This window comes from Durio zibethinus, chromosome 6 (genome assembly GCF_047325235.1).
Source record: "Durio zibethinus cultivar Kanyao isolate XHJ-2024 chromosome 6, ASM4732523v1, whole genome shotgun sequence".
Taxonomy (NCBI): Eukaryota; Viridiplantae; Streptophyta; class Magnoliopsida; order Malvales; family Malvaceae; genus Durio; species Durio zibethinus.
Window position 1 is genome coordinate 29211036 of NC_143167.1, and position 27629 is coordinate 29238664.

Sequence of the window (27629 nt, forward strand, 5' to 3'; positions counted from 1 at the left end):
GATAAAATAGCACCTATATATATATATATATATTAGAAAGAAAAATATTTTAGAATAAAAAATATAATTTTATTTCCATTGTCATGCTTAGGTGATTGAACTATGTTGAACATAGATTTTAATAAAAAAAAAAAATATAATGTCAATATTCCGTTAGGGCATAGAGCTTGAATAAGCATTTTCTATGTGAAGGGGATCTAAGGACCATTAAATTTTGTGAGCAGATACCCAATTTCAAACTAATTAGCATGGAAAGGTTTCTCCTATATTTAAGAATAGAAAATATATTCCAAAATTAAAAACACAGTTGGGATACAAATAATATCGAGAAAATTTGAAAGTTATTGAGTACCCAAGCTCGTACAAATGAAATTGAAAAGTGTGCTTAAGCCTATGAAGCTAACTTGGCAAGTCTAATTCATAATCGTTTCTCAATTGTTTTGTTCTAATACTATCTATGTATATAAAGCAATATAAATTTTTTTTAATTGATTAACTTGTTCACATGACTTTTTATATTTAAAGTGATTTGAGTATCTACTCTAATGGTATCATTGTTCTGTATCATTATAAAAGAATATTAGAATAAAACATGCACTTTTTATCGAGAATGAAAAATTTTTTATCTAATTTGTGCTCAATTTCATATGTGACAATTCTATCAAGATCTCTTCATTATTGGGAGAAGAATCGAATCGAATTTTTTGAGGAATATATCAAGGGAGAATTGGATTTTGTTAGACAATGTATGGTTGGTAATTAATTATATATATTTTTTTTAATTCTTAATTTTAATAAATCAAATAGATAAGAGAGATGAGTAAAAATAAAAGAAATAATTTTATTTTATTTTATTTTTTTAATTCATTAAAATCAATGATTTAAAAATTATGTAAAACTAAAAAAATTTTATATTGTGTAAGTTGATTTCTCTTTATGTGTGTGTATATATATATATGTATAATTTTTTGATTTTGAATGAAGAATTTAAACTTAATTTTTGAAGCAACAGATATTTTTGAACAAATAATTAGGTGCAACGAATTCAAAGTTCATATAATTATTTTTAAAATATTGTATTCGATAAATTTAAATTTTAATATTTGTAATTTATTTTTTATTTTTAAATTACAATATCTTTTGTATTAAAAAAAAAATCCAAATGTCCTAATGCAGTGTATATTAAACCTAAAACAAATTAAGGTACTAGCAATATAAACATAATTACAATATAAAAAATTGGCATCATTATTCAGGGGAGCCAAGGGCTAAATTCCAATTGCTCTCATGAAATAATTGCAAAAGGATTATATATATATATATATATATATATGCTTCAATCACCCTCCCAACCCCCAATTCCCCCCTTCTCTTAAACAAGTCTATTTCATTCAATTGAAGACGACCAAACACTTCCATCAAAAAGCTTGCATAAACCCGACCTGAGACATGTGAAATGTTGAAAAAAAGTCTAGTGAAACAACAATCTCAATATGCTGGGATTAAAAGTTACGCTTAGAAAGACTAAAATTGTTGTCGTGATTGATCCCAGTCCCACCATAAAAGTCCATTAAACCAATGGGGAACAAGATGCTCCATTACAACAGCAGTACATATTCAAAATCATAAGGGAAAAACCTGCATTTTTTGGACTACAAGATTTCCTTTTCTAAACACTGTTAAGGATAAGACGTATAAAAATGAAACCCAATTTGTCTTTTTCTAGTGGAAAGGGACGATTGATACCAAAACCACGATGGGTAAAACGCTTTACTGTATCGTGTATTAACTATACTGTTTGAGCTTTTATTTATTTATTTATTTATTTTCACCCTATTCACCGACATTCCTTTTGCTACCAACGATTAGATAAGAAATGCACACTGTTGTGACCGATGACTGGTTGATAGATTTTGTAATCATTTTGTAGTGGAGACAAGAAAACCCCAATCAACTTCATGTTTATCCACTGTTCTACCTATTTTGTTGCTTTGTGGAACATTGAGAGCGTAAAAAATGGGATATCAATTTTGTGACCTCGTTTGATGTTGTAGTAAACAACATAAAACATGGGTTTATTGATTTTTATAGGTTGATATGATATTAAAATTTATATTTAAAAATTAAAAAAATTACAAAAATTATTATAACATGTTTTTAATTAATACAGCAAAACGGTTACAAATTCATGCAATCCTCTGAATTATACCCTTCCTAGGTCAAAGAATGCTGCCAGATTCTGTTCTCCTCCATGTTTATGGCTTGTTTTAGCTGTTCTGTTGTGTTCTTTTACCGCTGGTTGCCTCTGCTTCTGTTTAGGACCACAGTTTATATGTTGCCGAAGCCTACATAGAGTTTAGGCCTAGGCACCTAGCCCATCACTTTTCAGTACATTCTTTTGGCAATTCCCTCTTGAGTCTCAGCTTTTTGCCTCGATTGGTGCAGATTTCAGTTCACCAAAATCTTCCCTTTTTTACCTATTTTACCCCAAGTTGGTTAGGCGTTCTGGTGAAATTGCCCATAAGAACAATAGTGAAACAAGAACAAAGCATAGAGCATGAGGTGACAATTCTTTTTAGGTTGGTAAGGTTTTAGACTTAATAGATAGGGGGTGCCGCCCCGAGAGAGCAAACATAAAGACAAAATCATACCCATTTCTCCCTAATTCCTATTATCACACTCGGAACAGAAGCTACCTTCCAAAATGCAGCTAGGAGACAACAGCTCTGATGTCGAAAAGACAAGCAAATTCTTTATGCACATGAAACCTTGATTAGGAACCTTACGGACTTGTGTCTGAACCCGACAACTCCTAGATGCTAAGATGAAATTAACTAGTTATGCTACTAAGTAAATATAGCAACAGGATGATTAAGATACATACAGTAACTTAGTTTTACTGGCATTGAGCCAAATTTTCCTGCAGCAATTTCCACAGTCCTAAACACCAGAAGGGTTCTCTAATATGCTAACCTCCATGGTTCTCGAGTAACATCGGAGTATGACTTGCAACTGCAAGGCCTTTTGAGCTAAGATAACATGAACTAAGCATCGGTTTGCTGCATTTTTTTATTAATTATAATAAGAGTAGCTCAAATTCGGAATCTGAACCAGTTATTCAAAGCATTATACCTGTGACAAGGAATCACTTCTCAATAAAGAAAAAAGTTTGCAATTATATGTATCTCTATATATATTTGTGTGTACGTGCATCAGTCTTCAAAAATTGCTGCCAAGGAAGATAATCCATTACTGAAAATCGGCTGCAGGTGACAATTTATAAAATTTCTTTCCAAGACTTCTTACACAACATCAGTGGAGTTCCATACACCTGCAGAATATGTCAAGAATGCTGTTTTGAGCCTTTCTTCCCATTATCAAGGGCAGAATTCAACCATGAGAACAAAAAAAAAGGAATCTATGTCACAGCACATCTATCAATGTGATATCAAATCATGAGGCAGCAGTAGAAGTACAGAAATACTACTTAAAGATGAGTTATTAATGCATTGAAATATAAAGCTTGTTATGTAAATGAATTGAAGAAGTTCCAGAATACCTTAATCTTTTCCATATCATTCCATTTCAAATGTCAAAAAATTTTTCTCACATCATCCTTCAGCCCCACAATCGTCCTGCAGAATCATAATCAGACAAGTAGTCATTAATCAACGAAACTGAAACAAAGGGAATTGGAGGTCCAAAACCTGGGCCTTTCATCAGAATCAAACTCTCGTTTTCTAGCTTCATTGAACATTAAAAAAAAAAAAAAAGCCTTGAAAAACTACTATTTCATTAATTCTTCCTCTCGACTGTCAAGTTTCTTTGTTTCCGTTTCACCCAAATTTATATGCTCTAATCTAACCCATTTTTCTTAGCCGCAAAACTAAGCCCTATTTAGCAATGTATCGTTGTCGCTATCATAAAAAATGTTCTTGAATTTCAATGTATTTACAACCTAAGAGAATAAATATATAAATAAGAATTATTATATTATCATACATTCACATTAAGTTTAGCACACATTTTGAACATATAAATAAGAATAAACTAAAAAAAATATTTTAATTCAATTTATTCATATAATTACAAAATGATATATTAAAATTTTAGTATTTTTGATATTTTCTCTTCCTCTAAAATCACGGCCTCTTTATATAAAAAATAAAAAATATATACTTATTCCTTATTAATGTTGTTATGTGTTTTATAATTTTATTAAGCAAAAATTATTTTTTTAGAAATTTATTGAAAATTTTTAGTTGTTACATATAGCATTGTTACCGAAAAAAATAAAAATGCAAAGGTCAACTTTGCCTTTTTTAAAAAAAAAAATATATATAAAAGCAGTTCAAAATTTTAAATATTAAACAATTTAAGACAGAAAAGAGAGGTTCCCTTTGTATTTCTATAGGCCCTGAAAAATTGAAGCTTTAGTCTAGAGTAAAAGTGGGGAAATGACGATCGACGACGACAGTTCGGTGTACGTTGGAGGACTTCCCTATGACGCTACCGAAAGCTCAATCAGCCGTGTCTTCAGCCTCTACGGTGCCGTTGTCGCCGTTAAGGTCTTCTTCTTTCCGTTGACTTTGACCTACACGCTTTTCCTCTGAATCGTCACTGTTTAACTTTCTTTTATGCATTTAGGGATTCTATTATTGATTCTTAGTTTTTTGACCTTTTTTTCTTTTTTTAATTCGAAGAGTTTAACAGCAAGATAGTTAATAAAAATCTCTAGTAATTTTACAGTTTTTTGTTTTTTTAAATAATTCCAAGTATTATTGTTTGGGAACGCCGGATGAAATTTCCCTGAAATGAAATTGTTATCTGTTATTTTACCTATTGTTTCTAGAATTTTAGTAATGTTTGTCCCTGTTTCTTTAAAGGAAATATTTGTTTTCTGTTTGGTCTAAAGTTTTTTTTTTTTCAGCTTAAGCTAGCATTAGGGTTTTCTGAAAAATCAAAGCTTGTTGATGTGGTTGTCTCGCAGATTGTCAATGATCATACAACTAGAGGAAAATGCTATGGCTTTGTTACTTTTACAAATCCTCGTTCAGCTTGTGATGCCATCAACGACATGAATGGCAGGGTATGTATTGCTTGTGGTTCCATGGAGCATGGTTATGATTCGGTTCTTTCTTGTTTTGAAACTTGTAGATTTGACATTGTTTGAAATTGTAATTAGACTATCAATGGTCGAGTTGTGAGAGTGAATGAAGTGACCACCAGAGGGGGCAGATCGAATTTCAATCGAGACCGCTTTAGACATAGTGAGTGGGATAGGGGGCGGGATAGAGAAAGAGATTATGGTCATGATAGAGAACAGTATCGGGATCGATATAGCGATAGGTCCAGAGAACACGATTGGTCTTGGGACCATGATTCTGGAAGAGAAAGAGGATATGAGCATGACGATCATGATGGAGCTGGGGAGTATTCATTGGATAGAGATCATGACAGAGATGTGGAGGATAATGTGCACGCAGAAAGCAGGGACCATATTCATGAGCGGGAGATGGAACATGACCTGAATTTGGATCAACATAGGGAGATTTCTGGAGCCAATGGTTATCCTAGAAATGTTGATGAGGACAAGGAGCAACAACTGAGGAGACGGAATGGGTAAGACCCTGCCTACCCACCTTTTTTTTTTTAAGAATTCTTTGCAATGGAGGCTGTAATGCTTACTGTTTTTCTTCACAATATACATTCAGTAATGGAGTTCTTCACTATCTTTCTATTAATTCTTCATGGCTTCTTGACCTTGTTCTCATATGAGCTGAGTTTCATTATTTTTATTCAGATTAATCACTCCAGTTTTGACAGTGACACGAGTTTTATTTCTCTTTCTCTCTCTCTCTACATATATATATATATATAAGTATATATATATATATATATATATATAAGAAGACTTTTACATTAATTATCAATTTTGCAGCTCTATGAGCAATGATCAACATGGCAGAGGGCTTTCATCAGATTCAAGTGATGATTACAATCAGGTAGCCTCAGCTTTTGTTTTGATGTATACTCACGTTATCCTGTAATCCTTTGGTTAATTGTGTTTTGTTTCCAGATGAAAAAAGAACTGGAAAGATCAATTCAAAACCGTGAAGAACTTAAAACAGAGGTTTGCTACATCTTTGGACTTTAGTATTGATTTTCTAAGAAATGTTGTGTAGCTAGATGGATATTATAGCATTTTGGCGCATTCTAATGCATTTGTTAAATTTGCACACGCTCTTGCACTTGCACCACCATGGCAATCACTAGAGTAAGAATATCACTTTTCAAATTGTTTTTGCAGAGTCCAACCAGCCCTTCATTTGTTGGGGTCTATTTTATCCTCATGCTCACACACACACACACACACACACACACATATATTTCATTTCCATGCTTGCATAATGGTTGGAAAAGACAAGTAACATTTTCTGCCTGATCAGATTTCACTGATGGAAGGGAGGTTAGAAGAGACAAAACAAATTGTTTTGGATTTACAGAAAAAATCTAAGGTATCTTAATGATATTACCCATGGTTTCAGTTTATTTGGCCTCCTTCATTTTGTTACTAAGAATTTGATAAATGCATACAGACCCTGGAGGATGCATTGGTTGCCGCAAAGAAGCTGTCTTCATGCCGCAAAATGCAGTTAACTAAGGTAATCCTCTGAAATACTCTACTGCCATAGGGTTGTAGTAATTTTTTAACCTTTTCTCTTTGGTACACAAACTTTAACTTTAAATGAATGGCCTGCAGCTGCATAAACGTTTCCTGCAAGTAAAGGAGTATAGAGAAAAACTTAAAAGCTGTGAACAAGAACTTCAGGCAAGCCTTTTCACTTTGTTGATTATGATTTACTTGCACTTGTTATTTATTATTTTTTCTGTTGTCTTGTTGGAAACATGCTCTGGAGCCTAACATATGCTTGTTTGAATGGTGGTGTTAGTATTTTAAGGACATGATTCCATATTAATTCCATATTATTGTTTGTCATATATATAAATTTTTTGTTGGTGACTCTTGCTGCATTGCTAAGATAAATATTGCATACTACCCATTATTTGGAACTTGCATACGATTGATACTTCTACCCTTGTACTATGTGGATCTTTATAGGTGGAAATAGATCTTAGTTCTGTATTTTAGGTATTGAAACAAGGTAACTGAATAGTTATTTGTAGTGTTGAGTTTCCTCATGGTGATAAAAGCATCAGTAGCACTCATTATCCAAGGACCACAGACCGAGGATAAAAGCAGCATTGTAGAATCATTCATAAAAGAAAAAATAGCACTCATTATATTAACTCTAAACTTTACCTTGCAGTCGCTGGTTGATTCAGCAATGCTAGAGAGTGAAGATGATGTGGCTGTACGGGGTGGCAGTTTGGCAAACGGCACAGCATGATTTCGTGATGAAGTTCACTAATCCTCTGATATGTCATTTGTTTAAAGATGTCACACGCAGCTTTACCTTTTGATTGGGTTACTTATAACTTTATGTAGATAGAGCATGAGGAGATTGAACTAGCATTAAAATAACTCCTTGATTTAGATGTATATGTGTTGATATTTAGAATGTTATTAAGGCCATACTGTTCTTTATTAATGTAATATCATATAATCCGATGGTGTAAATTCTATTTTGAATGGATTATTTGTTATTAAGACCAGGATGGTTTTTGGTCGACCTAGGGGCTTTGGGCCTGTTGCCCAACGCTCACCAAACACCCCATAAGATGAGTGCTTACCTGCAGGTCGGCTAATATGCCCAGCCCAAGATGTTTTGTTGGACCGACGTCTTTATCCAAGACGAAGGCAGCGTGTCCCGTGGTGTGGACAATTGAATTAAAAAGCCCTATATATATATATATATATAAACTCCTAAATAAAAGCTAAATAATTATTTAAATCTTATTCTTTTATTGCAATCAATTAAGAGTTTAAATATTTATTTTCATCTAATTAAATTTTTGAATATTAATTTTTATCAAATTTAAGTGTTAAACATATATTTTTATCCAATTGAATCCTAATTAAATAAAAATGAATTCTAACAATTAATTAATTTTTATTTAATAAATATTTGAGAGTTTAATTAATTGCAGTAAAATGGATAAGATTTTTGAAGATTATTTAATTTTACTGCAAAGGGTTATTTTATACTTATGCCAGCTGAAAAACAAGACCATGAATACGAGGACAGAAAGTTATCTTATCAGGAAGTAATAATCGTATATACAAAATTATGCCTCGGAAATGCTGAAGACCAGGTCGATGCATTAAACAAGAAAGTTGATGTTGAATGTCCCATGTATTATTGGTCAAAGATTAAAGGCACTGTTGAGATCAAACAAGAAAAGGCAATGATCAGAAAGAGCACGTTAGGCTCACATATGTATATTCAAGGAAGTTTTATTTTATTTTATTTCTAGGGACTGGAATACTGGCTAAGGTGTAAAGGGATTTAACACTTTCGGTGCCTCTTTTTCTTAAAATCAAAATTTCAGTTCCTTAAATCTTAGGGACAAATCTAAGCTCCTTTTAATTTTATGCAGATAAATCACCATTCCAATATATAAACTTTCAATCATGAATGGAAGTATATGGTTTTTCATGTCATTGTTCACATATTTCAAGTGATATAATTCTTGTAACTCCGGCATTTAAATTATCTTGTTAATGCATAATCTCCTTTTTTTTTTTTTTTTTGCCAGAAGAAATGAATGCCTAATCTCCCATTCAAAGAATAGGATTCGATTTTTCACTTCCTAAAATAAGAAAAATGATTCAATTATATATCTATCAATATGTATGCTTTTATCCATATAATCCTATTTTATCACATGATTGATTTTTGAAAAATGTTTACATACTCTTCAAAATTATATTAAAAAATCTCATTATCTATTTATAAATTTTAAAAATACATTTTAATCTTAACAATTATTTTTTAAGAAGTGTTTTTAAGTAGTGTAAGTATCAGACTCCTTAAATTTTTTTTTATTTGTAAAAAATCTAATATAAACAGTGATCGTCGGTCTTCTGATGGAAATTTTTGTGTTGCAATAAAGACAGTGCGAACTCGCGTCCTCATCTGTCTTTAGCCTTATCTGGAAAAAGATAAGGGCAAATCTGTCCTCATGCCAAAAGAGAAAAGCCACAGGAAACGCCAAAAACAAATAAGCCAATGTTCAATCTTTTCCCGAATAGACGTTGAAGCACAAAAGGACGTCAATTGAGAACAAAACAAACGCTCACTTTTCCTTTATGCCATTTTTACCCTCTCTTAACATTTAACTTAAAAATTTTTAGATTTTTTTTTCTTTTGAAAATAATAGTAGAAAATTACATGTAATATCTAAAGCCTAACCCTAAAACTCTCTTAGAATTTGAGAGTGATCTCACTTCCATTGCTTTCTTCGCCTTCTTCTCTTAATGCAGCTAAACCTTTTCTCTGATCCCCATCGCCACCGTTGTCGCCGCTCTCACCTTTCCAGCTGCTGCTCTCAGACTTGCCATCTTCAATGCTCTCTGAACGGTCTCCGGCTTCTCTGATGTCGGATTCCGGTGAGCTATGGGCCTGTGAGGTGGCCCTGTACATGTGGAGTTGGTGGTGGAGAGTGTGGTGGTGCAGCTGAGGTGGAGGTGGAGCTGGGGTTGCAGCTGCAGCTGCAGCTGCAGCCGCAGTGTAGAATTCTTGGGGAACAGGTGATGCACAGAAGTGAGGTGGTGCATGGGGAGCTGCTGGGTGGTGAGCGCCATACAGGGTCGGGGCTCCACTGTGGACGGCTGCAGCGGCAGTGGCATACTCTGGTGGGACCCAGATGCCACCTAGGACAACAAGCTGGGGTGTTGGGGCTCCTGCTGCTTGTGGACTTGGGCTCGGTCTCCTTGTGTGCAGCCTATATTTCTGTCAAAAGGAAATCATCACTTATAAGATTAAAAGATTTGCATCGACATTCTTTTTATTAACTTATTTATCAGACATTGGGTGCAGTGTTGGTACTGTGTCAGGTTTACTACAAAAGCTCTTTCTTGCATGCCCTTGCATGCCTCAGTGGAGAGAGAGTTACCTGCAGATGGCTTTTCACTTCATCATTGGTCAAACCTTCAACCTTCATCAGCTCCCTGATCTGTTTTGGTGTGGCAACTGGAATCATCATCAAAATATTATCAGACCAGACTCAATGATTTTGATAATGATAGCTTGACGTTCATACTGAATTCAGTTACATGATGATCAAAATCAAAAGAAAAATTTGTTGATACCTTGAGAACCACCAAGCATCTGGAGAGCATTGACAAATCTCCTATGCAAGTCAGGAGACCAGCATCGCCTAGCCTTCCTATGAGGTTGAGTAGTGTTTGTATTAGTGTTGGTATTTGTTGTTTGCCCATCAGCTGTATTGCCGGTTCCTTTGCCCTGCTCAATCACAATTCCACCATTACCAACTTTGCCAGAGTTTTCCCTCCATTGACAAGATATCCCATTTTCAGTTTCTGAACATTTCTTATCTTCCACATCTTTATTGACAGAAGCAAGAGCAAGATCAGGGAGAGGCTGTAAAGCCGAAGCAGTGCATGAGTTTCGGTCTTTAGAGAATGGAAGGAAAGCACCTCCATTTCTCTGCTTGGTATCTAAGGCCAACTTGGGACTAACATTGAAACCGATATCAGTTTCCTTATGTGATGTAATTGAGGGCTGTGGTTTCGATTCGTTTCCTGCTTGGCTCCATAGTTGTGCAGTTGTCATCCAGTCAGCTTTATCAGATATGGTTTGTGATTTCTCTGAGTTCTCCGAGCTTGAGTTTTTGAGGGGTATGAATTCTTCAAGAACTGGTCTTGATCCTTCATTTGCTCGGTATGCATGTAGTTGCTGTCTTGAAGCCTCCACAGCTGAAGAAAAAAAAAAGGGAAAACAATTATTAATAAATGCAATTTAGATTTTTTAGAAAATGTATGCATATATCCGGCCCCTTTGAATTCAAAGAGATTTGACTAGCAAATAAATATATACAAATATAAAGCTAACCCTAACTTCTATAAATCAAAAAGATAGCGGTAAAAGAAAAAGTTTGGATCTTAAGGTGATCACGATGATTCTGTTATATACAAAACCCTTTTATAAAAACAATATTAAGAATCCAAGGTAAAATTAATCCTAGCATATATGTAGTAGATCCTAAATATATGCTAAACCTTTTTCTGTTTATGAAAGATGAATCCCAAAAAAGAAAAGAAATGATGATATTGATACGTACCATTGGTGAGAAGTTGCATGCAAAGGGGAAGCTCGCGCTTGAAAGCATCGATCTTGAGGCGTTCTTCCTCGAGACGAGAAAGGAATTCTTCAAGCCCCCAGGTTTGATCAATCTGCTGATCTCCAAAAGATTTCAATAGCATGGAATAACTGTGGGGTTTGCAGTCAAGGGATAGTTCAGAAGGTGATGCCATATTTTCTCCTTTTCTTTTCGATGTATAATAAAACAGCAAGAAACTTATAATATCTCTTACTCAGCAAAAGTTGTTGTTTGGAACAATATTGGTCATGCTATAACAACAACAACAACAACAACAAATAATATGGTTTGTTTGTATGCAACAACAAATAATAAGGTTTGTTTGTATGCAAAAACAAACAAAAGAGAGCAAAAGAGAGAGTGTAGTCGGCTTTGCTTTCTAGGTTTGAGTTCAAAGAGAGAAGGAGAGATAGGAAGAAAGGAAAGGTATGTTGTTTGTGAACACAAGGAGGATTCGAAGGGGAGGATCGTCTCTTTTACGGGTGAGTTCAAGGGGAATAAAGTAGGGGTTTTAGAGAGAGAAAGAGAGGAGAAAAGAAAAAGCCAATTAAGGAGAGGCGATAAAGCAGAGGGAATGGTAACTTCTTCCAAAGAACAAAGGCAGAAAAAGCTAAAAAAAAAAATTAGAGATCGAGAGAGAAGGGAATCAACAAGGCTCTGACAGGAAAGAGTCATGTGCTTAGTCTGTGTACGAAGTTCAAAATCACCAATACAAAAGATGATTCTTCTTATCGCTGTTTGTACTTTTTTTTCCGATTTACTTTTGGTTGTTAGGAAGCTAGTATTAACCTTTGATTCTTCTCTTACTTTATTAAACAACAAAAGAAAAAAAAACCAAAACTTCATTTAACGGTGTGGGATTTTTGAAAGTTGTTCATATTTAAAGCATCAATTTGGTTCAAAATTCAATTGTCAAGCAATTCTGTTCTTTATATTGCTAAATTATTATATGTAATGGCCGCAATTTTGTCTAACTTGAACAAGATTATAACGAATCCATGGATGGCTTAGAGGGCATCAAAAGGGGTTAGAACCATTTCCAATGGGACCCAAAATGAAGTAAAATCGATAGCAACAGCCACATAGAATTAAAAGTCAAAAGAAATGGTTGGATAATACTAATGCTATATGGTAGTAACTATTAGGAATTTAGGATCCAATTCACATTTGTAATTTGTTTAGCTTTACCTTGGAAAGATCCTCCAATCACCAAAACAAACATCGGATGTTGGACACGTGTACGGCATGAAATTAATAAAGGCATTGGTACCTAAAATTTCATCTTCATTAAAGATTAATTAATGGAAAACAACCTTTATAAAATTTAATCTAATTAATTTATATGATTATTTTTAAAAAGTAATGTTTAATAAATTTGGAACTTAAATATCAATACATATAATCTTTTCTCGTCTTTTTTATAAAAAATAAAATTAATAAAAATTGCAAAGGAGCCTACACCTGCATTTACATATTTTTGTTAACATTTTAGTAATTTTTACCCACCATATTGGAGAGAGAAAAAGGACATATTCAGAAGATGTTTAGTATCAATCCACCAATGCATGCAACTTTCTTTATGGTTTCAAAAGTTGCATAATTGCCCTAAAATTGAGTGCAATTCAGAGAAAGAGAGAGAATATCTAATCTAAAACGAAACAACATTCATCACAAAAGAATATAATATTTGCCTCTAAGAAAGGAATATCTTAGTTCCAATTCTACGACTCTAAATTAAGGGAACACAACCCACAAAAGGCTTAAAGGCGAAAATCCCATACAAAAAAATGATAAAGGAGCTTAAGACCCGGGAATCTTCTTCTGCTACTAACTTTAATGAAGTGGGAAGGAAGGTAAGAAGATTCTCTCCCAAATTAGAACATTTCCTTTGTGAGGTTCGTATATGTAAATATGAACCTCCTTCACCTCTTTACTCACTAGCTCGGATCATATTCGGGTCGGAACATTTCTTTTGTCGTGGCCAATTACCGATTGATATGATATATATGGCCAGTTCAAGTAATTCCTCAGCTTGATTAGACCCTATTTTACTTAATTTGCTGATATATTGGTAATATATATTCCTTAGCATGCATATGATGACTAACCCACAATCTGAAAATAAGTGGAGAATTCCAAGTCTTTTTGGTTTGAAGTTGGATAATTTTATTAGTCCTTTGAGATATATATATATATATATATATATATATATATATATATTCCATGCGTAATGGAGAACAAACCTGGTTCGTTCCTCTACTTTTCTTGGCAGCACTACTCATTTGGCAGCAACTTGTAAAAGGTTAAAAGAAAAATGAAACGGAAAAGGCCAAAAAGAAGACAGTATATTGATTATTGATGGATTAGAAAATTAACATACTATGACTATAACATTTTTAATTATCTATACAATATATTAAAGTTATCCCCACTCATTTATACAATGTCAATTAAAATTTGATTTGAAAGGTAATTGAGATATTTAATTATATAATTTAAGATCACTTTTGACTTTTAACATATGTTTTTTGGTTAATTTGGCTATTTTGTATTTTTTTTAAGGATTATTTAGAACTTCAATTTACTTTAATTGATGTGTTTGTGTTATCCCAACTTAATTTAATAGAATCATTCAAGATTTTGGTGCATAATTTTGTGCCAACTAAGATGTGGCATAAAATATTATTTTGAGGATAATTGAGGTCTTTGATTATATAATTAAGGATCACTTTTAGCTTTCAAAATATATTTTTGGGTTAATTGGGCTTTTTCTTTTAGGGATTCATTGTTTAGATCTTCAACTAACTTTAATTTAGGTATTCGAGACCTTAACTATTTTTTATGGGATTCATTTAGTACTATGACTAATGTTTAAAGGGTTTAATTTAGATTTTAAGCCATCAATTAAGAAATTTTGATGAAAATGTTTCTCAAAATATCGGAAGAATAATTGTAGCAAATAATTATGTTGACTTCTCAACCACACTTTTTTCTACATATTGCTTTTAATATTATTTAGTTAATAATAAATGCTATATTTTATTATTTTTATTGTATATGCATGTACTTTGTTATATATACTAGAAAGTTGCCCATGCTTTGCCATGAGTATATTTATCAATTCGTATACTTATATCATATAAAATAGTAAAAATTTATATATTTGTATTGTATTTTATACGAAAATTATATATTATTATTTTTGTTGACACAAAATTTTTTTATTTTTATTAATTGCATATATAATTTTTACTAAAATTGTAATCCTGTCTCACTTTCATTTTTTTTTTGTTTTAGTGTCATGTTTTGAATTGCTTGGTTTGGCTATCCACAATATATATATATATATATATTGCAAAATTTAATCAAATTAAAAAAGATGAAATGAAAGAAAAAAAAAACAAGAATGAAATATGGATATTTTAATTGGCCTCATTTCTCATAAAATTAACTTTTTTAAAAATAAATACCAAAAACAAAAAAAAGGATAAATGAAAAAATTAAAAAAATCAAAATAAGTAAAAAAGGAAAAAAAATCCAATAAAGAGTGTTACATTGACATTTTATATGGAGCTTAAAATATAAGTTTCTTAAATTAAGATAAAAAATTACTTGATTAATATAATACATATATATCTAAAACAAAATAAATAATAAAATATATATTTTTATATATATCACAAAATAAATTAAAAAAAAAAAAAGACCATTTGTGATGAGACACGTGCTCTTTACGTTTGAACCCAAACTATCTCTTCTCTCCTCCCAAAACATTTCTCTTGTAAAAAAAATCCGAAGTAGACTTTATTAAATACTATATATATAATTATAGTATGAAAAACGTGGTGCTTAATAACGATGTGTGCATGGGATACCATGCAGGGGGAGGGGAAAAAGATACGGATGGGCCTGTCCTGCGTGCATGGAATAAATGGGGAAGTAGCCAAAAGGAAAGATATACAGGATGATGAGAAAACTGTAAGAAATGCCTTTTCCACCAAAGTAAATTAAAGGCAAAGTTGTTTCTGTAATAGAGACTGAATCGAATTCCCTTACCCCTAATCTCTCTTATCTGCTTAGCAGCATAAGAGAAAGAAAGCAGTGGCCATAACAATGATGGTTTTGGTGTGGGTCTCTTTCTAAAATCCAAAACCACTCTCTTCTGGTACAAGACTCTAACCCATGCCCTTTCTCTCCAGATTCTCTCATCTCTCTATCTTTTATTAAGACAGAAAAGAAAGGAAAGGAGCTGAAAGCAAAGGAAAGAAAAAGAAAACAAAAGAGATTCTCCTCGTGACACGTGTCACCGATATTCCCCCATATCGTCCTTATGAATATCCTTTTTGTCTGGTGTAAACATGGAGCCCCGAATATTCCTCCCACCCTTTTTCTTTTAAATTCCATTCTAAAAATACTCAACAATCCACAATGGGGTCTTCTTTTTTGTAACGCTGTATAAATTAGAAAAAAACATTGAATATTAATAATTGATAATAGTACATGTATATTTTTCAACTAAAACATATAAAATTTTAATTAATAATAACAATCACAAAAAAAAAAGAGGGAAAGTTGTGGGGGTTAACGTGAAGCACGATGTTCTTCGTTGTGTTAACATTGGTGTAGTACATAATTTTCCTTTTTGGGAATCAAAAGAGAAATTCGTCTAGCACAAATACAAAGCTAAATTCTTCTAAGGAAGGAGGCATTTGGATTTGGATTATGTGTCATTTATTGATTGGTGAATTTTCCAATCTAATTTAGCACATGTAGAAAAAAATTGATTTGCCTTTGCGGCTAGTCCTTGGCAGCGTCTTTGCGTCCTCAATCATCAACCTGTATGCCACCTTCCTTCATATTCGTTTTCCGATTTAATCATTAACGTTATTTTATTTTTGAGTTTATCGACTCAAAAAATTAAAATACTTGTTTTAATAAGATAAATCGATTGTATATAAATATTAATTTTTTGATTAACTAAGTAACTTGGTGCAACTACCAAGAAAAGACTTATAAATTATGAAGGTGTTAGTTTCCCTCTTTTGGCATGTTATTTTATTTATATAAAAGTAGTACAAACAGCTAAACCTATGGTTTTTAATTTGATTAGTTGATTGATGAAGGTTTGGAGATTCACATGGCCTGGGTTTGTACATTACTTTGTTGGATTAATTAATGGGGAAAAAGCGTATCTGTAAACAGTCTATCCGCTACTTTTTAATTAGTAGCCTACCATAACACTCCCCCCTCTTTTACCATACAAAAAGCTTCCATAAGGAGTAATTGGGAAAACTGGGTTTTTTTTTTTTTTTTTTTTTTGGGAAAGGAAGGGGGGTATTCACTATTTCATTCAAAGGCAAAGTTTCCTATGTTATGCCAATTGAATATTTGGAAAAAGAAGGATCCAAAGTTTATATATGATTATAATTATATGAACAAAGAAAAGATTTAGGTCTTAATTATATATATATATATATATATATATAAAGAAAGAGGTAATTAAGATTTTTTTTTTTATAAATGCTTTTGTATTTTAAAAAAAATAAATAATGAAAAAAAATAAAATTTGAATAAAAAACTAGAAACAAAAAGCAAAAAGTGTTTATGAAACGGAGCCTATTATTCTAACTGTTTGTAGAGAGAGAAAGAGAGAACCTGGCCAAATTATATTTCTTGAATTAATAACACAAAGCGATTCAATATATCTTGTAATTTTATTATTTGCATCTCACTTCTTTATTTCTTCTCTCAAACCTTATAAGAAATTATAAATTAAAGAAGTATATAGTGTACAACTTCTCTTCTTTTCACAATTCTGTTGATTTCTCTTTATTAATTTCTTGCCTAGCTAATTGGTCTTGGTTTTGTTGTAAATTGGCAAAAAAATCATTTATAAATATAACGAAAGGATTTTGCTGATGAACACTCCGCTTAGATAGTACTGGAGATGAGCTCATCAGGTATTTAAGTACAATTAACCTAATTAACATAAATAAATAATTTAAGAAATTCATATGATCATTGAACAAAATAAATTAAAAATGAGAAAATTAAATGACGTCCAAATAAATGCAACTATCTATATATATATATATAGTGATGCTTTGAAAGGGGTTTAGATACTTAGAATAATATGATGAAAGTTTTTCAAAGGAAGATAAGAAATGTGAGATTCTGTTCTTGTGAATCCAATTATATGTACATATATGCCAAGCCAAAAACTTCAATTTGTTATCAATAAAAATCATAAGAATTTCAAAGTTCCATTCAAGTTGGCTCAAGAAGAAGGAAGATATAATTAAAGAATGAAAATGGAACAACGACGACCATTTATACGTTTGCATGAAATGAAATATTCTTTAATTAAGCTTTGCGGAAAGCCAATGAGGGTTACATTTACGGGTTGTAAGGTTTTCATTTCTGTTTGAGAGAGATAGAGAGAATCATTAAAATTGTGATTGTTGATGAGAAATTGATTGTTCTACTAAATTCCCTAATTCATTTATGATAGATTCGTCGTCGTTTGCTTTAGCATCAGAATTGATTGATATATAATTGCATAGCTTTAGGGAATTGCATTATTTAGATGCTTCATGCTTATCTTATCTTAATGTAAAAAAGTTTGTGCTTTTCTTAGTTTTGTTGGATTGAATAATAGTTGATGATGATGAGAGGTGTAAGTACTTGAGGAAAAAAAGCGAAGAAAAGGGAAGGAAAAAACAGTCTTTTTCATAATTCATAATTGTAATATTATACATAATATATTCATGCATGAACTTGAATGATTTTTTTTTTTAGCATCCTTTGAAATTCCTTCCTTAATTTTTGGATAACATTTAATTTGAAGTAGACTTGTTATTTTATTTTTATCCTTTATTTTTTATATTATAGATGAAAAAAAATCAAGCACAAGAAATTAATGGTTAAATTGTAGCCCACGACGAAGAAGTCTTAGGTTCGAGTCCTGTTGGTGGTCATTTATTAGGATCATCTCGAATGCACGACCTGCAATCACCTGTTTTAGGCTGTCAGGTACATCTTACTCTGATTTGAGAAACTGAGCAACCTATTTATCTTTGAATTTTTTTTTACTAAAAATATATATATGATATGTATACAATTATTTTCCTTTATTTCAGATTACTATTTTTTTCATAAAAAACGACAAAACTTTTAAAATTAACCTTTTATAAATTATTATTTCTATAAAATGCACATGGAAATACAGTTTATGGAATTTACGATGATGCATATCTTCTTCTGTATAATGGATTGCATATTAATGACATACATAAGGTAGAAGCTTTATTAATTAATATATGTTGAGTTAATTAATTAAGGTTTAATTTTCCCCTTTTTTTTTTGGCCACACAATCATCACTCCTTTTCAAAAACTATTAAAGAGTATAGTTTGACCATAGATAATAATAGAGAATGCAAATACATATATATACAAAGCATATGAAGGAGGAGAGTGGAGGATGGAATTAGAATATCTTTGGTCGGCCTCTTACTAAAAGATGAGTTGGAAAAAGGGGGAGGAATTAGAGTGTGGTTGAAGACAGGAATTTTGGAATTTTTTTATGTAATTAATAAATATTTTTTGACCTGTTGTTGTCATAAGTGTCAACACAAAGTACACTTTGAATTACACTATGAAAACAAAATTCCATACCTAAATGTGTCACCTCCTAACGTTGTTGAATGTGCTGTATTATTAATTAATACCCAAATTATCTCATCATATATAATATACATATCTATGCAATATCCTTATCTGATCCAATAGAATTTTTAAGCTCTCCTATAGGCTAGAGTACCTTATTTCTTCTTTGATTTTCTTTCCTACCAACCTAAGTTTAGATAAGTTTTACTACTAAGTGTCAAGAAAGCCAATGGAATGGACCTACTCAATTTGAGAAACAACTAATGATGGAGGAACTGTTAGAAAAATAATGGAGAACAAGTGATTAAAATATTCACTTTGAGGCATTACAAATTTTTATTAAAGTTTCTATTTGATACACTGAATCACCTCATAAGAACTTAATTTTAAAATCTTAAAATACATTAAAAAGTAAATATATTTAATCCTAAAAGTATATTTAAAATTAAATTTTTTTATAAAATATCATTGTGAGATTAACTGAATGTGTATAATATATTTTCTAAAAAAAAAGGACAGTATAGAATATCTGTAAAACGGACAGTACATAAAATAAAAAATATTTTTTAAAGACTTTATAATGCAATAAAGTCTTAAACACTTCAAGTAGAAAAATCCTTTTATAAACTACGTAAACGTATCTGTTAATAAGATACCCTTCGAAAGAATTGTATTTTTGCAAAAGAAATATTACAATACAACTTATAATGAATAATAATTATAATTTTCAGAATTTAAATGTTCTGAGAATTAAAATTAGAATAAAGTGCCTTTGTTCGACTATTAATATTCGATAGTCCACTACGTGGATTCTAGTAGGCCACCTTGAGCCCATAGCCCTTATTCCAATATATCCATGCTACATAAAACAAAAGAGTAAATGACAAAGAAAAAAAGGGAGGGCATTGGCGATAGACTCTTGGCCCTGTGTGGTGGTCAAGGGATTCAGTCAAAGGCCCATTTCAAAGAGTAGACTATATGCCATAAAAGCTTAAACATTTTGGGGAAGGCCTCATTGTGCTCAATATATCGGGATGTGCATATTTTGCGTTGTCTATCCAGCTTAAACGATTTCTTTGTTTTTTTTTTGGGTTTTGCTTTCTGGCGTTGACCCATCCGTCTTCTACTTTCTTTTTGTTTGAAATGGATTAAACATTAAATATACATTATTATTTGCCAACTTCTTCTGGCAACTTCATTAAATATACATTTTTATTAATTGTCTTTCTCGCTTTCAATTGTGCTGGACTTGCAAGGTTATGAATAAACTTTTAGGATTCATTTTTGGGGACCTGCCACCTATCACTTTCGCTGTGTTTTTGTCACTGTTTTCTTGCATGAACGCTTGCAAACTTCCCATACACAAATCATGTTAGTGCTTTATTTAGGATAGAGAATTGAAATAGTAGATTTCCTTGTCATGAAGATGCAGAATTTGGTTCTTGGGCTTAGAACCATGCCTTACATTTTCATGTTAATTGGCTCCACAACTTGTTATGAAGACATCTTGGATGACCCTTCAGTAGTCTACGAAAATAATTTGGTTTCCTGATATTGAAAAGCTTTGCAGTCCTTATTTAACCTCAGTCGCTGAGCTGAAACCTGATCATAGTGGAAGCTATAGGCCCAACGATGAATTGTCTTTCTATAATGGGGATTGGTAACTGGTTAATGGTGGAGCACACTTGATGCCATTTGATGACAGTGACATTCCAAAGAACAATTCCTCTGCCTCTCCATCAAAATTGGTCTCTTTTAACGTGAAGAATGTCAATCCCGTTCATCAGTCCAGCGGCTCATCTTGGATTTTTTTTGGGTGTCCACTTATTGCAGTGGGTGTCTGCTAGATGTTGGATGTTGACTGACTGTGAGCTGTGATTGGGTATTAAATAGTGACAGTGAGTGGAGTATTAAAGAATTAAGGAAGATAGTTCCAGGGAAAATTCCGGGATGTCCAGGATAAAATACTGAGGGTGTCTAGGAGAAATTTTTTTAAAATTTTTTTTATTTTCCAATCTTTAGGAATGTCGATGAACACTCTATTATATCATTTGCATCCTCCCTTGCATCAGTCTGAAAATTCAGTCAGTCTTGGTGGAATTATGACTACTATACTTATATCTAGGAATGGTTCAATTCATCCTGGATGGTACGTTGAGTTCTTTATGATCCCTGGTTTATCTGCTTTGTCAATTGTCTTTGAAGGGGTTTATATAGGAAACTCAACTCTTCCTTCCTCTAACAGGCTTGAATCTAGCCAACAAATATGGTCTTATTGATAATGATCTGTCCCATGTTATGCAAGGTGGACAAATGTTACTTGTTCTTCTCTATTCCAAAATATTTGACTGAAAGAGCAATTAGGGGAGAAATAATAAGTTTAAATGGCAGATAAAGCTTTACACACTTCGGTAATGTTTCTATATCTACTTTCCAGTATGGACTTTTCGTCCACATTTGCTTAGGTAAGAAACTTGTGGTCCACTAGTTGACCAACATGCAATGATTGAAGATGGTGACAAGGTATTTAATGGCTCTGGCTTCTGTCGATTCTTACACTGTTTCCGGACTAAAATTCAATGTTATGCCGAATTTTAATTTCAAGGCTAGATATACGGACCACAGCAAATTGGACCCTATCCTGAAAACACACAATGGTTGAAAATTTCCATGGTGAAGATGAAAATCACTAGCCTTAGAAATGAAGGCGATCCTCTCCATTTTAACCCAATTAGCCTTCAGGCTCTTATAGTTCAACGTCGAGACATCTTAGAAGATATTGCTTTTCGAAGATTTTTTTAAAGGATTCTACTCATCTTAACGCTCACAATGATGATTGGTATTGCGTGGAGCCAACTCTAATGCTGGGATTCTCTTCAAGTAAAGGAATTAAAATTCGATGATAACATAAAATATCGTCTTGAGAGTTACCAATTGCAATTTGACATGTATTTCGCAAGAAATTAAGTAGTAATATTCAAAGAACAGAAATCAGGAGCCTCGATTGAGTCATACATACTGTGCTATACTCCAGAGAAGGATATAGCCAACCGTGGCCTGATCTTACAAAAAAGGAAAAGTTTAAAACCAATGGTTTATCTCAATCAAATATGCTAGCCGGGAAACCTTGAGCATATAGGATTTAACTATTCTATTTGGAGCATCCAATTTCTTTAAGTGTCAAATTCTCTTTCCTATGCCAAGCTAGTGTCTCAATGGAAGTAGTTGATTAAAATTCTTCAATACAGGTCTTACCTAGTTTGTGTAAGTTACCTGGTTGACAGCATCAATTCATTCACAAATAGGTGCAGAACTGCAGATGATTGCCGGGAGTAAGTAACAAAAAAATAAGGAAAATAAAGTTTACTTAGAATCAGTCTGAGATTTGTTTCTTAACATTAGCATTGACCTAGACTTGTCAACCATGTGATGCAGAGTTGTTCTTTTCATATATAATATTCTTAATTCTCATCCAATGTCTTGCACTATCATACACATTCGGCTTTGTTTACTGCGCAGGTTATGGTGATTCAGTGGTCGTTTCCCCCACTATTTTATTATCACAGGGTTATTAGTGTTATGATAATGAGATCAAGAGCAGTACACTAGCAGGAAGCATGCTAAATTGTCCGATGATAGTTGATATTGATCCAAGCTTTCTTTCTCAAGAAGCACATAAGTAGAAAACATCATCGGAAAGCAGGCTTAGGTTAGTTTATCATGAGTTTTAGCGTTGTTACTTTCTCTTCCTATTTCTTCTTTTAGTCATTTGAAGGACCCCAGGGAAGACAAGTACATGAATTTTTTTTTTCCTGATTTACCGAAACATTTATATCCTTCTTTTGCTTTATCTTGTATTGATTATAACACCTTTTGTAGAAGATAGGTACTTGGAAGTTGAAAATTGGCTTCATTTCTGTCCAGTAGTGAAATTCTGCCTCTTTTGCTTCAGCTATGGACACTATTATCTCTGGTTATGATCAGCTTCTCCGCTCTGTTGTGGGATTTAGAGACCCTGGATGATCCTTCCATCATATACGGTTACAATCGTTTTTCTGAGATTGAAGAAAACCGTGAATCTATCCTATCACTGGCATCTGAGTTAAGACCTCATGATGACAGAGGCAACAGAATAAAAAATGAGCTTTCTTTTCTAAATGGAGATTGGGATCAGCAGTCTGTTGGAGCTCCATTGATGCCATTCGATGACAGTGATTTGCAAAGGAATGATCAAGGTGGCCACTCTTTTGTAAAGTTAGTTTCTTTTTGGGTGATGGACGTTGATCCAGTTCATCAATCAAAAAATGCAATTAGTGTCAGTGGGATTATGAACATAAGCATAACTCGAGATAATTCCTTTACATACAAGCCTTATGAATGGTCTCCAAAATTTAAGACGGTACCTGGAAGCTCCACAATCACCATTCTCTTTGAAGGGGTTTATATTGAATATTCTACGGAGAATAGAGGAGAGAGGTTGATGTGTCTGATAGGCAATGCAACAAAGCCTACAAGAAATCAAATTGACTCATTGGAACTTATGGATGAATATGATAATTAATATAAATATCAGCTTCCTCTAGCTAATAATGATAGAATAATGCTGGTTCTTCGTTACGCTATAGCCTTCAGTTTGACTACTAGAGGTATCTGTGGAGAAATGGTAAGTTTACATGAAAAATCAAATTTGAAATACTTTGATGAAGTCCGAATGAGTTCAGTTAGGCGAACATTCTAAATACCAGTTTGGTGCTGAAGAACTCTTGAAGGCATGCAGCCCATATCCATACCAAGGCAATATGGTAGATAAAGATATCCAAATGTTTGCAGGAAATGACTTTTGCGACATGCTTCAGAATTTTGTGATCAATCATATTTTTGATTTTGTGCCAAATTCGGAATCTTTTAATGCAGATAATAATGGCAGTCACTTGGGCCCTCTTCTTCTTGGAAAAGAGATCAAGTCCACTATTGGATGTTTTGACAACTTCAAGCTGGTCATTCAGCAAATGAGGTGTGAACCTGGAATACACCGAAATAATGTCAGAAATAGCAAGGTATTTGCTGTCTTCAGATTATTTCATTACTATTCATGGAAAGACAGACATTTACCAGAAGAGAGAACAGGTCTTTCTGGCACAACCATTTCTGCCGAGGGAATATGGAGATCTTCAGAAGGGCAACTCCGCATGATTGGCTGTCTTGGATTTGAAAGTGCAAGCGCAGTTGAATGCAACACACGAATTTGCTTGTACTTTCCTTGCACTATCTCCTTTAAGCAGCAAAGGATCATGTTTGGGACTATTTCCAGCACCAATGGCTCACATATTTCATTATTGTTTGAAAAGGTAGGTGTCCTAAAGATATCATACGTATACACCAATTCGTCAGAATCTCAAATGGTCATACAAGTGTTCAAAGTCTAGCAAAGTCACTTTCCTGGTCAAAAAAATTCTCATTACTACGAGCAATTTGGAGAAAGTTACAACTCCAGCATCCATCATTCAGTCGTAGTGACCTTGCCAACCTCTCTCATCTAGCTGATGAGCTCTCTTTTCAAATGCATTCTACCCTTAATCTCATTTCCAGTGACCAAGCGCATAAGACAAAGGTTGAAATTCAAGTACTGTCCATAGGTTCACTTTTTGGAGAATACTGGTATCAACACAGAACGAACATTGAGCAACGGGTTGAGGATCAGTTGTCTGCTTCTGATTCTGACATAATTGAAATTTCAGGGCAACTCACCATTACTAGTCAACAATACAGCAATATTTCACTTGTCTTTGAAGGTTTATATAACCAGATTTTAGGAAAGATGCACCTAGTTGGTTGCAGGGATTATCTTCCAAAGATCTCAAAAATGGGAACGAACCTTGAAGGAGGAATGGATTGTCAGTTTGAACTTTGAAGTGAGTGTAGAGTATCCTCCTGAAAATGCACGGTGGCTAATAAATCCAAGGGTGAAAATCTCCTTTAGCAGCAAAAGAAGTGAGGAAGACCCCCTTCATGTCAGTCAACTCAACCTGAAAACTAATCCAATTTCTTGTAATAAAAAATAAAAGGACATAGTTTCCAAAAAACTTTTGGGGGCATACTTCGACTTCTGGTGCTCACTCTGTCCATACTTTTCACACACAGCCAGCTGCCTTACTCCAAGAACACTGTTTCATGCAGTGAAGTATTTCTTGTCATGCTTGCTATCCAGGCTCTTGGCTACTGTATTCCTCTAATCACTGGAAATGAAATTCTTTTCAGATGGAAGGTTCTGCAATCTAACAGCTCTGGATCATAAATTTCAACAAGTTTGAACGGTTTGATGTACTTGACAGCATGACCAAGATACTTTTACTAGTTGCACTGTTTCTTACCTAAGACTCTCAGGTAGTATTGGAATCTTGCATCAAACAGAAAGTTCGAATCCGTAGAGAGAAGAAAGTTTTTCTGATTACTGTAATTGTTCATTTGATGGGTTTTCTTCTCACACAAATTTCTATGACAAGTGCCAGTGAAACACTGCCCATTGCTAAAAAATATTCTTATATGAAAGGCAACACCGAAAGGCTGCTTGAATGGCTCGTAGAGATGGATGATTATGCTGGTCTCGTTCAAGATTTTTTGTTGCTTCCTCAGATTATCAATAACACTTTGCGGCGAGTTGAAGGTAAAGGAAATTTTATTAGGTGTGCTTCACAACATTGAGAGTAGTGTTGCATGCTTATGGCTATGTAAGAGATCCTCTTCCTGATAAAGGCTATAGCTACAGTGAACATCATAATCTTAGCACAAGTTCAGGTTTATATTCTGAGGTCAGAAATATTACTACTGCAATCATTGTAATTGTCCTTGCAATAATACTACACATCCAGAACCAGAATCAATATGACTCCCGGAATACATAGTCAGAGAGTGAAGCCAAAGGAGAAATAGGAGTCAATCTTTGATCTGAATGTACCTTAGAATCTGCCAGCTAGTGTCTTAGCTTTTACTTTGGTTCATTCTGTTTTAGATTTTTGTTCTATTTTTTATAACTGCTGGGGATCATTCTAAGCTCGTATTTTGCTTACTTTAGTATTATGCTATGAGTTTCAACACTCTCTACCTATATTGTTCCAGAGTAATCATTTTCAACCAAATTCCATTGCTCAATACCATGACAACTAACAAAGTCCAAAATATCTATGTTGAAAATGTTGGGGAAGAAAACTCTGTTATGGATCACAAATCTATGTTGAAAATTTTGAGGTTAAAAAATTCATTAACGTGCGTTTGCCGGGAGTCGAACCCGGGTCTATTGCTTGGAAGGCAATTATCCTAACCGTTGGACTACAAACGCTAGTGAATTTTATTTTCAAAAAAAAACTTATAACTAATTGGTTGGTTTTTTCATAAATCAATACCACTAAATACTACCTCGGCAAATCTTGAAAGTTGAGACATTACCTGAACCTGTCTAGCACATATTTCTTTATGTGCTTTGCTTAAAACAATCTCAGATGAAAGTTTTGGAAGCTTGTAATAAATGCTGTAATCTAACTAAGATCTTCTCAAATCTAAAAGTTCATCCTTTATTAAGACTAAAAAAATTGGACAAATCAACAAAGCTGAAGAAGGTGAAAAGCAAAAATAAAAATAAAAAAATCGAAAACCAATTCGAATTTATAATATTCGGTAATTTGGTTCATAATGAACCTTTATTTTCATGTACTAAGGAAATACAATCTATCAATATATCTTCTTGTTTTCAGAAAAAGTGGAGTGTTTTAACCACTTAAAAGTCCTAGGTGATCGTCCAGTTAATTATTTGGGCTTGTCGGTGGCACTCTCACCGCTTGAGGTTCTCAGGCGGCTAAACTAGATGGCTACATGGAAGGTATCCAGTAACATCTTTATCAAAGCGAAAAAGGTTAAAAAATCTTTTTATGCCTTTTCCTGGTATCCAAAGAAGGGTATTTTCTCCTTTTTCTTTCCAGCACCAGCTTCGTTTGGTTTTACTTTTCTACAGATCACATCACATGTGCAGGAGTATAATATCCTATGCAATGCAACACAATTGTTGGGGGACCAATCTTCCTGTGGTTATGATCGTTCTTCATGAAGAAGATCATCTTCAGCTTCAAACAACTCAATCAAAAAGATCCAAATTCAATAAAAAGGATGAAGACGAATACATTCCATGGTTTAGGCTGTAATTAAAATTACTGACACTAACTTCTTTATACAAATTTTTTTTTTTAGCAGGCAAGAATCCTAAGCTCCTAGCACCCAAGTTTTAACTTATCTTTCCATTCTTGCAGTCTCCTATGAAGATGAGATAGCATGTGCAAGAAAAAAGGCTTTTGCTTCTGCAACCACCGCCACCAAGCTGTACTGCACCTTGTTTCATGGGCAAGCGAAGTCCATAAAGAGAAGTTGTTTTCAAATGACATCACATCAAAGTAAAGCTTATTATGTTACATAAAGATATTAACAATCATTAAAATTTTGGACTTAAGATGTATGATGAGATTATACATATATTAATTAACTTGTTCTTATAAGGAAGAAGATTGTTCTTCAACTACCTTCCTTAATTGAGTACTTCACCTTATTATTGTTCAATCAATCCATTACATTTCATTTGATGAATTGGCATGAATTATATCCAATATATGAG

The 27629-nt window shown here is 33.1% G+C and overlaps 2 protein-coding genes, 1 non-coding gene and 1 pseudogene across 3 annotated transcripts; 2 read left to right on the forward strand and 2 right to left on the reverse strand.

Annotated features, from left to right (window-relative positions):
- Window positions 1–4366: 4366 nt before the first annotated feature.
- LOC111286220 (uncharacterized) lies at window positions 4367–7672 on the forward strand. Its single transcript, XM_022876090.2, has 9 exons — window positions 4367–4568; window positions 4991–5089; window positions 5186–5622; window positions 5942–6005; window positions 6080–6133; window positions 6450–6518; window positions 6600–6665; window positions 6764–6832; window positions 7332–7672. The coding sequence occupies exons 1-9, from the start codon at window positions 4458–4460 to the stop codon at window positions 7410–7412; spliced, it is 1050 nt and encodes a 349-aa protein (XP_022731825.1). The 5' UTR covers window positions 4367–4457; the 3' UTR covers window positions 7413–7672.
- A 1570-nt stretch (window positions 7673–9242) lies between these two features.
- Window positions 9243–11752, reverse strand: LOC111286219 (myb family transcription factor EFM-like). Its single transcript, XM_022876088.2, has 4 exons — window positions 11269–11752; window positions 10277–10903; window positions 10081–10157; window positions 9243–9917 (listed from the first exon to the last, which is right to left on the reverse strand). Exons 1-4 carry the CDS (start codon window positions 11459–11461, stop codon window positions 9390–9392), a joined length of 1425 nt encoding a protein of 474 aa, XP_022731823.1. The 5' UTR covers window positions 11462–11752; the 3' UTR covers window positions 9243–9389.
- Window positions 11753–22803: 11051 nt separating this feature from the next.
- On the forward strand, window positions 22804–26282 carry LOC111284424 (uncharacterized; annotated as a pseudogene).
- TRNAG-UCC (transfer RNA glycine (anticodon UCC)) lies at window positions 26238–26309 on the reverse strand. Its single transcript has one exon. It is a non-coding gene; the product is annotated as a tRNA-Gly (tRNA).
- Window positions 26310–27629: the final 1320 nt, after the last annotated feature.

What these genes read in the sequence shown, in the direction of transcription:
- LOC111286220 (XM_022876090.2), top strand. Translation starts at nt 4,458, where the DNA reads ATGACGATCGACGACGACAGTTCGGTGTACGTTGGAGGACTTCCCTAT. An exon ending in ATTTACAGAAAAAATCTAAG is followed by an intron (nt 6,519 to 6,599) that starts GTATCTTAATGA and finishes AAATGCATACAG; the next exon opens with ACCCTGGAGGATGCATTGGT. An exon ending in GCTGTGAACAAGAACTTCAG is followed by an intron (nt 6,833 to 7,331) that starts GCAAGCCTTTTC and finishes TTTACCTTGCAG; the next exon opens with TCGCTGGTTGATTCAGCAAT.
- LOC111286219 (XM_022876088.2), bottom strand. Translation starts at nt 11,461, where the DNA reads ATGGCATCACCTTCTGAACTATCCCTTGACTGCAAACCCCACAGTTAT. An exon ending in GATGCTTGGTGGTTCTCAAG is followed by an intron (nt 10,158 to 10,276) that starts GTATCAACAAAT and finishes TGATGATTCCAG; the next exon opens with TTGCCACACCAAAACAGATC. An exon ending in AAGTGAAAAGCCATCTGCAG is followed by an intron (nt 9,918 to 10,080) that starts GTAACTCTCTCT and finishes TCCTTTTGACAG; the next exon opens with AAATATAGGCTGCACACAAG.